Here is a 14,561-nt window from a genome sequence, read left to right on the forward strand (position 1 = left end):
TTCCCCCACAGTCCAAAGACATGCAGGTTAGGTTAACTGGTGAATGTGAGTATGAATGGTTGTCTGTGTCTATGTGTCAGCCCTGTGATGACCTGGTGACTTGTCCAGGGTGTACCCCGCCTTTCGCCCGTAGTCAGCTGGGATAGGCTCCAGCTTGCCTGCGACCCTGTAAGACAGGATAAAGCGGCTAGAGATAATGAGATGAGAATATATAATTGGGCGGCACGGTGGTGTAGTGGTTAGCGCTGTCGCCTCACAGCAAGAAGGTCCGGGTTCGAGCCCCGGGGCCGGCGAGGGCCTTTCTGTGCGGAGTTTGCATGTTCTCCCCGTTGGTTTCCCCCACAGTCCAAAGACATGCAGGTTAGGTTAGACATGCAGACTCTGCACAGAAAGGCCCTTGCTGGCTGCTGGGCTCGAACCCAGAACCTTCTTGCTGTGAGGCGACTGTGCTAACCACTACACTAATAAACAGCATCACGTGCCTCCTTCAGATTTGGAAACAAATAATGAGCAACTTGACATGGCGACCGTTAAGCTCTTGGGCCGCACGCGCCCCTTATTCAAAGCAGATAATGAGATTTTAATTTATGCAAGCAAGCTGCGCTCTGATTGGCCGCGACACTGCAGCGTCTCTCCGCTTCCTGCTAGTGGTGTCAGATTACAAGCTGAGCACGCGCAGGAGGGCTGGAATAGAATAAACACTATTATTTACATTGTGCAGAAGAGCAGGGTGCTGTGTGGTCGCTCCAATATGGAAGTGTGAGTTCCAGTTCCGTGGTGATCTGAGCGGTTCAGCCTGCTTCTAATCTATCCATGGATTTAAAAGAGACAGGAAGCGTCGTTTTAACTGCCTACCATTCATTCACTGCTTCAAGGATACATTTAGTGGATGAGAGCTATGAGCCGTTCACAGGCACTCAGGCTTCTGCTGGCAGGTAAAGGAAACACCACACACTCACTCTACATGCACTCTTATTCATTATTATTATTTATTCAGCTTGTGCACAGTTTATGCAAGATATATTTATATGCTTGTACCTGTAGCAGAGCTGTCTGTTGCAAACAATGGCAAATTGTAGGCAGAACACACACACACACACACACACACACACCAGTCAGGTCATTTAAATAATATTTCATTGCTTTCAGATCATCAGTATGCATGCATATGGGTCATCTTGCCCCCGCACTTGGATCTCAAAAAATTCTGAAAAAATCATCAGCTGTACCCATGTTCCAAGTGTTATTCTTCTCCTGAACTCTAAGACAGTTACAATAACTTAAGGGTTGTTTTACAATCAGGGTACGCAAGCTAAAAATCACATTTAACACTTATTATCTTCAATATCAAAAGGCTTGACTAAATAAACTTGGTTGTTTATTGTAGCCCTGTCTGTGAACGCTCTATTTACCATGCAAAAAAAAAATTTGGTGATAACGTTATTTTTGGTGAATGTATGGGAATATATGTCATATTTAGCAAAATTACTCGTGTCATTTAGAAAAAGTGCTTTTTTGACCACAGGTAGGTCCAAAAGGGATGCACTTAAATCATTCTTTATACCATAAAACAAATATTTGGTTCCATATCATTGGTATTTTGATCAAATTAGTATGTAATTGTGTAAAAAAATGTCCTCTCCGAGACAGCTAATTTTTCAATATAAAATAACATATCTAAAATGGGCAGCACGGTGGTGTAGTGGTTAGCGCTGTCGCCTCACAGCAAGAAGGTCCGGGTTCGAGCCCCGGGGCTGGCGAGGGCCTTTCTGTGCGGAGTTTGTATGTTCTCCCCGTGTCCGCGTGGGTTTCCTCCGGGTGCTCCGGTTTCCCCCACAGTCCAAAGACATGCAGGTTAGGTTAACTGGTGACTCTAAATTGACCGTAGGTGTGCATGTGAGTGTGAATGGTTGTCTGTGTCTATGTGTCAGCCCTGTGATGACCTGGCGACTTGTCCAGGGTGTACCCGCTTTTCGCCCGTAGCCAGCTTGCCTGCGACCCTGTAGAACGGGATAAAGCGGCTACAGCTAATGAGATGAGAGATATCTAAAATAATTATTTTCATCCTAAAATGTGGTCAAGATATTGGGACATAAATATTAGAGACAACTAACACAAAGTTTATATTTAAAAGCACTATGGAAGTAGCGGATTCTGAATTGTCAAAAAAAATGTCCTCTCCAAGAATCACTTCATTTGTTTCTCCCATCTTATAGCAGATTAACACAAAACTACCATACACATATGTCAAAAAATTACCTGAAATCTGTTCTTTAACTTGTCTTTCACTTAAAAACTGGTACAAGAACCAGTTTGAATCAATTTGAATTTTGGATTCCTGTGACACAAACTTTGTACCCTGATTGTAAAACAACCCTTAAGTCTTCTGTACAATACTCTAGTGCAATATCACATGTCCTGATGTGCAATATTACAATATCACCTTGTCACTTTAACTACAATGTCACTCTAATCATATTGTCATTTTAATTTTATCCACGCTTCATTTTATTTATTTGCCATATTTTATCTGCTGCTTTTTTTTTTTTTTTACTTTGTTACTGGCAGCAGGCCTGCCATTGTACATTGTACATAATACGCTGTTTGTTTTTTTTGCCCACCCACTTTTGTGATTTTATTCTTTTTGTGATTTTATTCTCTTGCTCTTATTTTAATGTACTGCTCTTCGCCCTTCTAATTGCCCTTCGGGGATAAATAAAGTTTTGTCTGATGTCTGAAACACTGTAAATTTATTTGAATGTAAGATGTATACTTTCCGGGCGGCACGGTGGTGTAGTGGTTAGCGCTGTCACCTCACAGCAAGAAGGTCCTGGGTTCGAGCCCCGGGGCCGGCGAGGGCCTTTCTGTGCGGAGTTTGCATGTTCTCCCCGTGTCCGCGTGGGTTTCCTCCGGGTGCTCCGGTTTCCCCCGCAGTCCAAAGACATGCAGGTTAGGTTAACTGGTGGCTCTAAATTGACCGTAGGTGTGAATGTGAGTGTGAATGGTTGTCTGTGTCTATGTGTCAGCCCTGTGATGACCTGGCGACTTGTCCAGGGTGTACCCCGCCTTTCGCCCGTAGTCAGCTGGGATAGGCTCCAGCTTGCCTGCGACCCTGTAGAAGGATAAAGCGGCTGGAGATAATGTGATGTGTGTGTGTGATGTATACTTTCCATGTTGCAGCCAGTTTTACAATATTGAGAGTAACCACAGGTGCCCCTAAAATCACTGAATCATTGAAATTGAAAAGGATCCCTCCACCCCTGCACAGGCACGCTCAGGTGATCATGTCAGGGCAAAATTGGCTTTTGGTTGTTTACATTAATGTTATAGAAAACATATTGCTCTCAGTGGTGCATTTTGCCCATGTTCAGGGTGGAAAATAAAAAAAGATTTGAGTAAGACAAGCCGAATTGGTGTTTTTAAAAAGAAGGGATCGTGGAGAATAAAGAAAACTAGACAGGGACACTCTAACGAGTGCAAACCCTGCCTTTTCCCTATTAAAATACATTGGGTGAAAATTTCGAAGTTCTGCCTTGACCTTTGACCTTTGACCTCCAAAATTTAATGGTTTCCTTCCTGGGTGATTGGCAACACATGTACAAAATTTGGTCCAAATAGATCCATTGGTTCTTGAGATATCTTGCAGACAGACAGACAGACAGATACACACACACACACAGATTGACGCAGGTGAAAATAATAACCCCTCCGACTACTGTCGGCGGGGTTAAAAATATTTTAAAAAATCTGCGCACATTCCCACAAGGTGTTACGGTGCTCTGAAAATGACATCCATAATGATTTGTCAGACTTGTGAGGTCTCTGTTCAAACACTGATAGTTTCCTTTCTGTTTATTGATTTTTCTGAGAGTGTTTCTACTTATCTCAGTAAGGGAAAAAAAATCAAGAGCCTGTGTTGGGTAAAAATGCCTTCTGAAGGCCTAAACAGAGCACAGCCAAAAACTCCAATAAAATTTTGATCATCTTTGAGGGAGTGCTATGACCATGCAGGATCATCCAGACCCAAAATGACAGTTTTGATACATACTATTCCTATTTATGTACCAGCATGCAAAATATGAGCCTCCTACATGGTTTAGTTCTTGAGCTATGGGCTTGTGAACTTTGACAAAAAAAAAAAAGTCTGAACAAAATTGACCCCCCCCGCAGTAAAACTGGCTGTAACATGGAAAGTATACATCTTACATTCAAATAAATTGAGTGTTTCTCCTAGGTAACATGGGTACATCTGGTGATTATTATTTTTTTTTTTTCCAGAATTTTTTGAGACCTAAGTGCACGGGCCCTGGTTGAATTGACATGGAATGACCCATATGATAGTATACATTCCTATCCACTGTCATAAAGACAACATTGTGTACACCAATTACACACACACACTGTGTGTGTGTAATTGGTGTACACAATGTTGTCTTTATGACAGTGGATAGGAATCAGATATTCCTTTTGAACTGGCACAGTTGTTCATAGTGCAGTCAGTAATTTTTTAATTTCTATTTATTTTAGGACTGCAGTTGTCATGAACAGTTTAGCACTCAAGTTTCCATCAATGAATAGTTTATAACATCAACGAAACTGACTTCATGTTAAAACTGTTAATGTTTTAGTCATGTTGTCTGTTGTTGCCCAAATGAGGATGGGTTCCCTTTTGAGTCTGGTTCCTCTCGAGGTTTCTTCCTCATGTCGTCTGAGGGAGTTTTTCCTTGCCACCGTCGCCACAGGCTTGCTCACTGGGGATAGATTATGGCAGCATGGTGGTGTAGTGGTTAGCGCTGTCGCCTCACAACAAGAAGGTCCAGGTTCGAGCCCCGTGGCCGGCGAGGGCCTTTCTGTGCGGAGTTTGCATGTTCTCCCCGTGTCCGCATGGGTTTCCTCCGGGTGCTCTGGTTTCCCCCACAGTCCAAAGACATGCAGGTTAGGTTAACTGGTGACTCTAAATTGACCGTAGGTGTGAATGTGAGTGTGAATGGTTGTCTGTGTCTATGTGTCAGCCCTGTGATGACCTGGCGACTTGTCCAGGGTGTACCCCGCCTTTCGCCCGTAGTCAGCTGGGATAGGCTCCAGCTTGCCTGCGACCCTGTAGAACAGGATAAAGCGGCTAGAGATAATGAGATGAGCGGCAAAGCTGTCTTTTGCAAACAATGGCAAATTGTAGGTAAAACGCACACGCCAGTCAGGTCATTTAAATAATGGTTAATTGCTTTCAGATCATCAGTATACATGTCTGTGAAGATTCTCAATCATCCAGGTCATAGTAAACTGTGGGCGGTAGAAAAGGGTAACTGGACTTGCTTGAAGATTCTTGAAAACGTTTCACCTCTCGTCCGAAAGGCTAGGGAGTATCAGATATTTATCCTCTCCTGGATCAGAATCAGAATTCTGATGACCAGCTCATCTAATGGCCCTTTTCCACTACCCTTTTTCAGCTCACTTCAGCTCGCTTCAGCTCACTTCAGCCCGACATGGCTTGCGTTTCGACTACGTCAGAACAGCACGACTCAGCTCGCTTCAGCCCTACTCAGCACCCAGAACTCGCACGGTTTTGGAGTAGGGCTGAAGCGAGCCAAACCGAGCCGAGTGGGGCTAGGGGCGTGAGGAGACACTCCCCTGTGCACTGATTGGTGAGGAGGAGTGTCCTCACATGCCCACACACGCCCCGCGAGCACGCTGGGATCTGTAAACACCGTAAACCCGGAAGAAGAATAATTACGAATTACGAGAATTTCTGAAGCCTTATGCGCCTCGCCTCATCTATATGCTCTTGCCAGTATCTGTTGGTGTTGTCGGTGACAACAAGCCACAGCACCAAGACCAGCAACACTAACGACTCCATGTCCTCCATGTTTATTGTTTACTCTCTGGGTCGTGAGACTACCGCTTAAAAGGTCACTGATGTCACTGTTTGCGCCGCCTAATGACATCACGTGACGTCCACCCACTTTTGCTAACTCCACCCAATGTGTCCACCCACTTCCAGCCAGCACGGTTCAGCGCGGTTGTAGTCGAAATGCAACTCCAACAGCCCCACTCAGCTCGATTCAGCTCGACTCAGCCCAACTCAGCCGCGTTGGTAGTGGAAAAGCGGCATAAGGTGTCATTGAGGCATCATGTTGGTGTGGGTCACTGGAGGCTGGGTGTGAACGGCGAGTCATTATGGTGATCAAAGGATTGCCCGTTAGGGTGATCAAACACAGGAGAGCCAGCTCCTCAGGCCAGGACTCGGCTGTCTACATTCATCTTAACAACAAAGGACACTCATTTCAGGATTGTAACGTACGCATTTTAGCCAGAGAGGATCGTTGGTATGAGCGAGGAGTTAAAGAAGCCATTTTTGTCAACGTGGAACGGCCGTCACTGAACAGAGGTGGGGGTCTAAGACATCATTTATCAACCATCTACAATGCGGTTTTGGACACTCTTCCCAGATGGCTGGGTGTACGCCAGGACCCAGCTGTTTTCGGTGACTCACAGGAGGACAGAGAGAGTCAGATTTCCATTGATCACCCTAACGGGCGATACTTTGATCACCATAATGACTCGCCGTTCACACCCAGCCTCCAGTGACCCACACCAACATGATGCCTCAGTGACACCTTAGATGAGCTGGTCATCAGAATTCTGATTCTGATCCAGGAGAGGATAAATATCTGATACTCCCTATTAGTCAGATCAGTATACATGTGTATAACTTAAATTGCTGTGTGTGTGTGAGATTGGTGTACACAATGTTGTCTTTATGACAGTGGATAGGAATCAAATATTCCTTTTGAACTGGCACAGTTGTTCATAGTGCAGTCAGTAATTTTTTTTTAAAAATTTAATTTCTATTTATTTTAGGACTGCAGTTGTCATGAACAGTTTTGCACTCAAGTTTCCATCAATGAAGAGTTATCACATCAACGAAACTGACTTCATGTTAAAGTGCATATCATGGGTAAATTCAGGAGCAAGATCAATGTAATTCTCCTATTTTATATGAAACTTTGGTCAAATATCTGTCACATTTTGCATTTTGTGCAATTTTTTTGACCTTGCGCAATACCAGAAAAATTCAGTTGAAATCAAGCCATTTGAGGAGAATTGGTCCGCCTCTGAAAAAACTTGGCATTTGGATTTCCCGGCAAACATTGATTTTCGTGACGTCACGTGCGGGACGCCTCCTTCTGAATCCTACGTCAGCGCTGGTTTGTTTATGAGAAAACGACCGTATTATTTACATCCCCGGTGTTGTCTCCGTCGTCTTCACTACTTGAATCATCATCAAATCCAAACAGATGAAGCCCCAATTCTGACATCTCATTATTTTCTTCATCCAAAGGTGAAGTAACATTGCGCTCAGGTGACAATTCCATATTTCAATGCAAAATCGCTAGCTGCTAAACTTGGTCTACACAGGCTGTGCACTGAAACCGTGCAAACTCTCGCAACCTGCTGGCGCTTCTGCAGGTGACGTCACGAATCTGGCTCCAGACTCCCTTGGGATTTTTCCACACGTGTTTTGTTATTTTATTTTTTTTCTGTTGTAGACAGATGGCCTTGTGCAAAATTACCCTTCTGGATGAGTGTGTAAAGGGACACATTTTCATATTAAAAAAAAAAAAAGAAATTGGTCCAGGATATGCACTTTAAAACTGTTAAAGGAACAGTCCACCGTACTTCCATAACGAAATATGCTCTTATCTGAATTGAGACGAGCTGCTCCGTACCTCTCCGAGCTTTGCGCGACCTCCCAGTCAGTCAGACGCAGTCAGACGCGCTGTCACTCCTGTTAGCAATGTAGCTAGGCTCAGTATGGCCAATGGTATTTTTTGGGGCTGTAGTTAGATGCGACCAAACTCTTCCGTGTTTTTCCTGTTTACATAGGTTTATATGACCAGTGACATGAAAAAAGTTCAGTTACACAAATTGAAACGTAGCGATTTTCTATGCTATGGAAAGTCCGCACTATAATGACAGGCGTACTAACACCTTCTGCACGCTTCGGCAGCGCACTGATACGGAGCTCAGATATAAATGCGCTGCCGAAGCGCGCAGAAGGTGTTAGTACGCCTGTCATTATAGTGCGCACTTTCCATAGCATAGAAAATCGCCACGTTTCAATTTGTGTAACTGAACTTGTTTCATATCACTGGTCATATAAACCTATGTAAACAGGAAAAACGCGGAAGAGTTTGGTCGCATCTAACTACAGCCCCAAAAAATACCGTTGGCCATACTGAGCCTAGCTACATTGCTAACAGGAGTGACAGCGCATCTGACTGACTGGGAGGTCGCGCAAAGCTCGGAGAGGTACGGAGCAGCTCGTCTCAATTCAGATAAGAGCATATTTCATTATGGAAGTACGGTGGACTGTTCCTTTAATGTTATCGTCATGTTGTCTGTTGTTGCCCAAATGAGGATGGGTTCCTTTTTGAGTCTGGTTCCTCTCGAGGTTTCTTCCTCATGTCGTCTGAGGGAGTTTTTCCTTGCCACCGTCAGCATAGGCTTGCTCATCGGGGATAGATTAGAGATAAAATTAGCTCATGTTTAAAGTTGTTCAAATTCTGTATAGCTGCTTTGCGACAATGTTAAAAGCGCGATAGAAATAAACTTGACTATTTTATTTTTAAATCAAAACACATTTTGTAATATTTGGCAACAACAGCACAGTTTACGCAAGATATATTTATATGCTTGTATCTGGCAGAGCTGTCTTTTGCAAACAATGGCAAATTGTAGGCAACACACACACACACACACACACACACCAGTCAGGTCATTTAAATAATGGTTAATTGCTTTCAGATCATCAGTATACATGTATATAACTTAAATTGCTGTGTGTGTGTGTGTAATTGGTGTACACAATGTTGTCTTTATGACAGTGGATAGGAATAAAATATTCCTTTTGAACTGGCACAGTTGTTCATGGTGCAGTCAGTAAGGTTTTTTTTTTTTATCAAAACATATTTTTGTAATATTTGGCATGTATGCATGCATATTTGTATATCAGTTCAGAGAAAGAAAGGCTTTCTAGACCCCAGGCTCTGTAAAAGAGAGCAGTGATATGGATCAACATTCAAACTGTCACCAATTTAGAAATCTCTCTCTCTCTCTCTCTCTCTCTCTCTCTCTCTCACCTGCACTAATACAGCGCTCTGAATAGGGTCGTGTTCACATTATCAGGAAGAACAAGAATGCACTGCACCGCATTTTAAGTGAACTGTAATTAGTTTCCAGAATAAAGCCTTAAATCTACACTACATGCCCCATTCTAGATCAAGGATACATACTAAAGGTACAAAATGGGAAGAAGGAAAGTTGCAGCTAGACCCCTTATTTCTGAGAGCGTACAAGCTCTGTAGAATGAGTCTAGGGCTATAATAGATGACTTGCAACCATGTGATCAAAATGTGCTACGTCAAGCTAGTATCTCATTGGCCTGCGACAGCGAGAGTTTCAAAAGTGTCTTGAAACATTCGTGGGGCTTCTCAATTTCCTCGCATGAGTCGCAAAGTGTCGCTCCATCGTCGCTGAAATTTTGAACATGTTCAAAAAATTTGTGCGACAAAATTTCTCTCAAAATAGCCGCAAATGCGTCGCTGGTGTCGCAAAGCCGTCGCGAACCCTTCTCAAGTCAGTTTCCATGAGACTTTCTCTACTTCCGTGCCTGCCGAGGGAAAGCCGGACTGTGACGGCCTGCTAATGTCGAATGTTTCAAGACACAACAATTGCGGTAAAATATGCGAATATCGATTCAGTGTGATTACAAGTGAAAATTGTCGCTAATTCGCATATTTTATCGCAATTGTTGTGTCTCCAACTAGTCGCAGGCTGTCGCAGCCCAGTGAGATACTACCGTCATAAGCGTTTGCCATGATGGTGGATATACAAAGCAACTCAGATGGCAACCGCTGAAAGCGTGTCTGTAAACAATGCTGAATTTTCTCAGTATTACCATGATTTGAACCATTAAGTGGAGATTCGATACAAAGAGAAGATAGATATGTGTGGGTTTTGACCCACATTATTGAAAAAAGTCAGACTTTTCGGAAGATAAGACTCTTCTACTGGTCATTGAGTATCCAGATATTGTGTTCTATCTAGTTTGGCTGCTGAAGAATCAAGTCCGACCTTGGACGAAACATAGCCCGTTTTCTGCGTGGGTGCCCAGTCTGGATTGTTTCTATCATATAATTTTGCTGGTGCTCCTAGAAGCGAAATGGTAATACACGTATTAAGATTATAACCACGACAAGAGGACGCTCATTTTATAGCAAAATTCTAGCAACACGAAATAAAATTCTTCCATGATGTTATTGAGAAAGCGTTTGAATCTTGCCGGAGATAAAATGATTACTGCAAACACAAGCTGTTTTGGTTTTCGCCTCTGTTAGATCAGCCCTGCCGATGTTGTTCAGCCGTGCTCATCTCCTCTCCGTACTAAGCCTCAGAGTTTCCCCGCCCTCTTTCCGAATCATGGACGGATTTCTAAAAAATCAAAATGTGCCACGGTCACGAGTACTGTTGTGACCACAACCGTATACAGCACAAAGATATGGCATCACTAAAAGAACGCTTAAAGCAGTGGAAAAACAAAGGTGTTTGTGTGGAATGTCGCTTGACCCCGCATTTGTATATCTACCAACATGACCGACATCCGGGTTTCTATTTTGCTTTGATGTCACTTGCAAGTCAAGGATATTGAACTTTTGACATTCTTGCACAAGTCTGCAGCATGACATTTTGCCCTCGAACCAATCTATAGTTATCATGAGCAATATCGGAGACATCCGATCAGTGTGTGTTTTGCCGAACCATAGCATTTCCATGACCCATTCAATGATGTTAAATAGCATAAAATACTGAAATGGGCCTATTTTCAACCAGGTCACAACATTTTAATATACAACCCCAGGCATTTATCATATAAGTATGTGTCATAATGACAATATAGTATATAAATGAAATCAGAAACTTAGTCTCATCCAAAAGTATTGGAACAGCAAGGCCAATTCATTAATTTTTTTTTATATACACTGAAGATATTTGGGGGCGGCACGGTGGTGTAGTGGTTAGCACTGTCGCCTCAGAGCAAGAAGGTTCTGGGTTCGAGCCCAGCAGCCAACGAGGGCCTTTCTGTGTGAAGTTTGCATGTTCTCCCCGTGTCCGCGTGGGTTTCCTCCGGGTGCTCCGGTTTCCCCCACAGTCCAAAGACATGCAGGTTAGGTTAACTGGTGACTCTAAATTGGCCGTAGGTGTGAATGTGAGTGTGAATGGTTGTCTGTGTATATGTGTCAGCCCTGCGATGACCTGGTGACTTGTCTAGGGTGTACCCTTTCGCCCGTAGTCAACTGGGATGGGCTCCAGCTTGCCCGCAACCCTGTAGGACAGGATAAGCGGCTACAGATAATGGATGGATGGATGAAGATATTTGGGTTCCAGATCAAAATACATTTGGATATGAGATGATGGATCCAAATTTCAGCTTTTGCTTCTTGATATTTACATGTAGATGTGTTAAACAGTTTAGAACATGCAGAGCACCCAGTTTTTAGGTGAGCAAAAGTAAAAGAACAGAGTGTTAAATTCATATTTAGTTGCATATCCCTTACTTGCATTACTGTATCAGTCAGCAACCCACTGACGTCAACAAATGCTTCTTTCAGTTGTTGTTGTTTTTCTGGGAATCTACTCTTCAGGAGGTGAAATACATGTTCATTTGGGTTAGGGTTTGATGATTAACTTGGTCAGTCTCAAACCTTCCACTTTTTTCCACTTCATCCACTGATGAAGTCCTTTGTTGTGTTGTTAGTGTGTTTTGTCTTGCTCCCAGTTAGATTGGATGCATTTTTCTGTAAATTGGAAAAGATAGTTTGATAAATTGGCAAAGTTTCTCTAGACTTGTGAAGACTTTCATTCTGCTGCTACCATCGTGAGTGACATCAGTAAAGATTATTGAGTCCATTCTAGAAACAGCCATGCAAGCCCAAAAAAACGTGTCTCCATTGTGCTTGACCGATGAGCTCGTGTGTTTTGGATCATGAGCAGATCCTTTCTTTCTCCACGCTTTGGCCTTTCCTTCACCTTGGTGGAGGTTAATCTTGGTTTCAGAACTTTGAACAGTGGATTCTGAGACCTTTACCCCTGCCTTGAGGAGGTTGTTGGTGATGCCACTGACTGTTTTTGGATTTTTCTTCACAGCATTCTCAATTCTCATCAGCTGCTGCTGGTTTTTTTTTTTGGCTGATCTGTTTGATGTCCGATTGTTAGTACACCAGTGTTTCCCTGGTGATAAACCTCACAGGATCTTTAAGGATCCATGAGGACTGTCAAAGACCTGCCAAAGATCCTTAAAGATAAAAATCTTTTTATAGGATCCTTAAAGGATCTTAGAAAGATCTTCATATGCAAAATCATTTGTAAAGATCCTCAAGGATTTGACAAAGATCTTTTAAGGATCCTACAAAGATCCTCATAATGATCCCTGCAAAGCTCTTTGCAAGGATCCTTTAAGATTCTCAAGGATTCAACAAGGATCTTTCAAAGATATTACAAGGATCCTGTTAAGAGCTTTGCTAGGATCCTTGAGGATTTGATCAGGATCTTTGTCAAGATCTTTGCAAGGATCCTGCAAGATCCTCAAGGATTCAACAAGGATCTTTCAAAGATCTTAAAAGGATCCTTTTCAGGATCTTATAAAGATCCTAGCTGGAATCCTCAAGGATTTAATCAGGATCTTGTAAGGATCCTTGTCAAGGTCTGTATGAGATCTTTGTTAGGATCCTTTAAGATCCTCGAGGATCTAACAAGGCTCTTTCAGTTTTTTAAAATGATCCTAATTCAACAGAATTGGCAAGGATGGAAATAGATTGAAACTTGCATAATTATGATTCATAAGAATTGGATAAGGGTATACCATGGAATCCTGAATAGCCAATATCTTAAAAGGATCTTTGAAAGACTCTCATGATTTTCAAGGTTTCAAAGATCTTGAAAGGATCTTAAGGAGTTCTTTTTTTTTATTTTTTTTTAGGATATTTTCAAGATCTTCAAAAGACCTTTGCATGCATCTTAAGCTCAAGAAAGCAGTGGAAATCAAGTCTGTAGTACATGGATCTTACAAAATACAGTGGAACCTCTCTGAAGTGAACATCTGGATGCAGTAATGCTTTCCATAACTGGAGCTGTTTGCTTTTGGGGACATATTGGAGCTGTTTGCTTTTGGGGACATATTCTCATGAGTGGTGGCAAACTGCAAATTTGACCTCTCACAGGAACTGCCCTGGTGAAAATCTTTCAAGGATCCATAAAGCTCTTTGTGAGGGTCTTTGAAGATCCTGTTGAGGATCTCAACAAAGATCATCAAAAGATCTTCAAGGATCTTTAAAATTCTTGGCAAGATCTTCAAGGAGTTACAAATCTTTCAACATTTTGCCAAGAACTTCAAGGATCTATAAAGATATTCTCAAGATCTACAAGGGTCTTAAGGTTTTTTTTTTTTTTCCAGCATCTTCAAGGATCTTTAGAATTCTTGTCAAGATCTTTAAAGTTCTGGACAAGATCTACAAGGATCTTCAACTTTCTTGCCAAGATCTTCAAGGATCTACAGAGATCTTTGAAATTCTTGACAGGATCTTTAATCTTAAACAAAAACCACATTCTATTCCAAACAAAACAATTCTTTATTGATACTATTATAACATAACTTTGTGTTCATGATCTATTATGTTGAACGTTCAGAAAAAAGCAAACAGATTGATGAGGATATTATGTTCCATCTGTTTGCTTTTTCCTGAATGTTCAGTATAACTTTGTGTTCATGATATAGCATCAATAAAGAATTGTTTTGTTTGGAATTGAATGTGTTTTTTTTAAGATCCTTGAAGATCTTGGCAAGAAGTCAAAAGATCTTTTGTAGGTCCTTGAAGATCTTGACAAGAATTCTAAAGACCTCCTTGAACACCTTGAAAAGAACTTTGAAGATTCTTGTAGATCCTTGATCTTGGCAAGAATTTAAAAGATCTTTGTAGATCCTTGAAGATCTTAACAAGAATTCTAAAGACCCTTAAGATCTTTTGAGGATCTTTGTTGAGATCCTCAACAGGATCCTCAAAGGCCCTCACAAAGAACTTTACGTATCCTTGAAAAACGTTCACCAGGGTTTTCCCCCAGAACTTTCCATATTGTTGTATTGGCTATGCCCGATACTTGTGCAATGGCTCTGAATTTGATTTTTATTTTTATTTTTTCTCAGATTTTCATTGGCTTACTTTTCTCCCATAGACAGCTCTCTGGTCTTCATGTTGGTTTATCGTTTTCAATCAACAAATACCATCTTTACAGGCAAAACCCAGGGCACAAACCAAGAGCAGACAATCGGAGCTATTAATTGTTTAATCATTCTAACAGGGCACACCTGGGCAACAAGAAACACCTCTCGTCACATGTTCAAATATTTTTGATTACTTGAAAAGTAGGTGGGTTCAAATAAAAGGTGCCATGATCTAAGTTGTTTAACAGACCTTGATATAAATATCAGGAAATGAAAGCTGAAATTC

General features: G+C 42.0%; 1 protein-coding gene across 2 annotated transcripts in view; it reads left to right on the forward strand.

The window, feature by feature from the left end:
- Positions 1–727: 727 nt before the first annotated feature.
- The window catches only part of arhgap28 (Rho GTPase activating protein 28), a 74,343-nt gene continuing 60,509 nt past the window's right edge, over positions 728–14,561 (forward strand). For both annotated transcript variants that reach the window (XM_060922401.1, XM_060922403.1), the window contains exon 1: positions 728–935. In XM_060922401.1, the coding sequence (XP_060778384.1) occupies positions 814–935 (122 nt within the window). In that variant the 5' untranslated portion in view covers positions 728–813. The remainder of the gene's footprint in view (positions 936–14,561) is intronic.

Source organism: Neoarius graeffei, chromosome 5, assembly GCF_027579695.1.
Source record: "Neoarius graeffei isolate fNeoGra1 chromosome 5, fNeoGra1.pri, whole genome shotgun sequence".
Classification (NCBI taxonomy): Eukaryota; Metazoa; Chordata; class Actinopteri; order Siluriformes; family Ariidae; genus Neoarius; species Neoarius graeffei.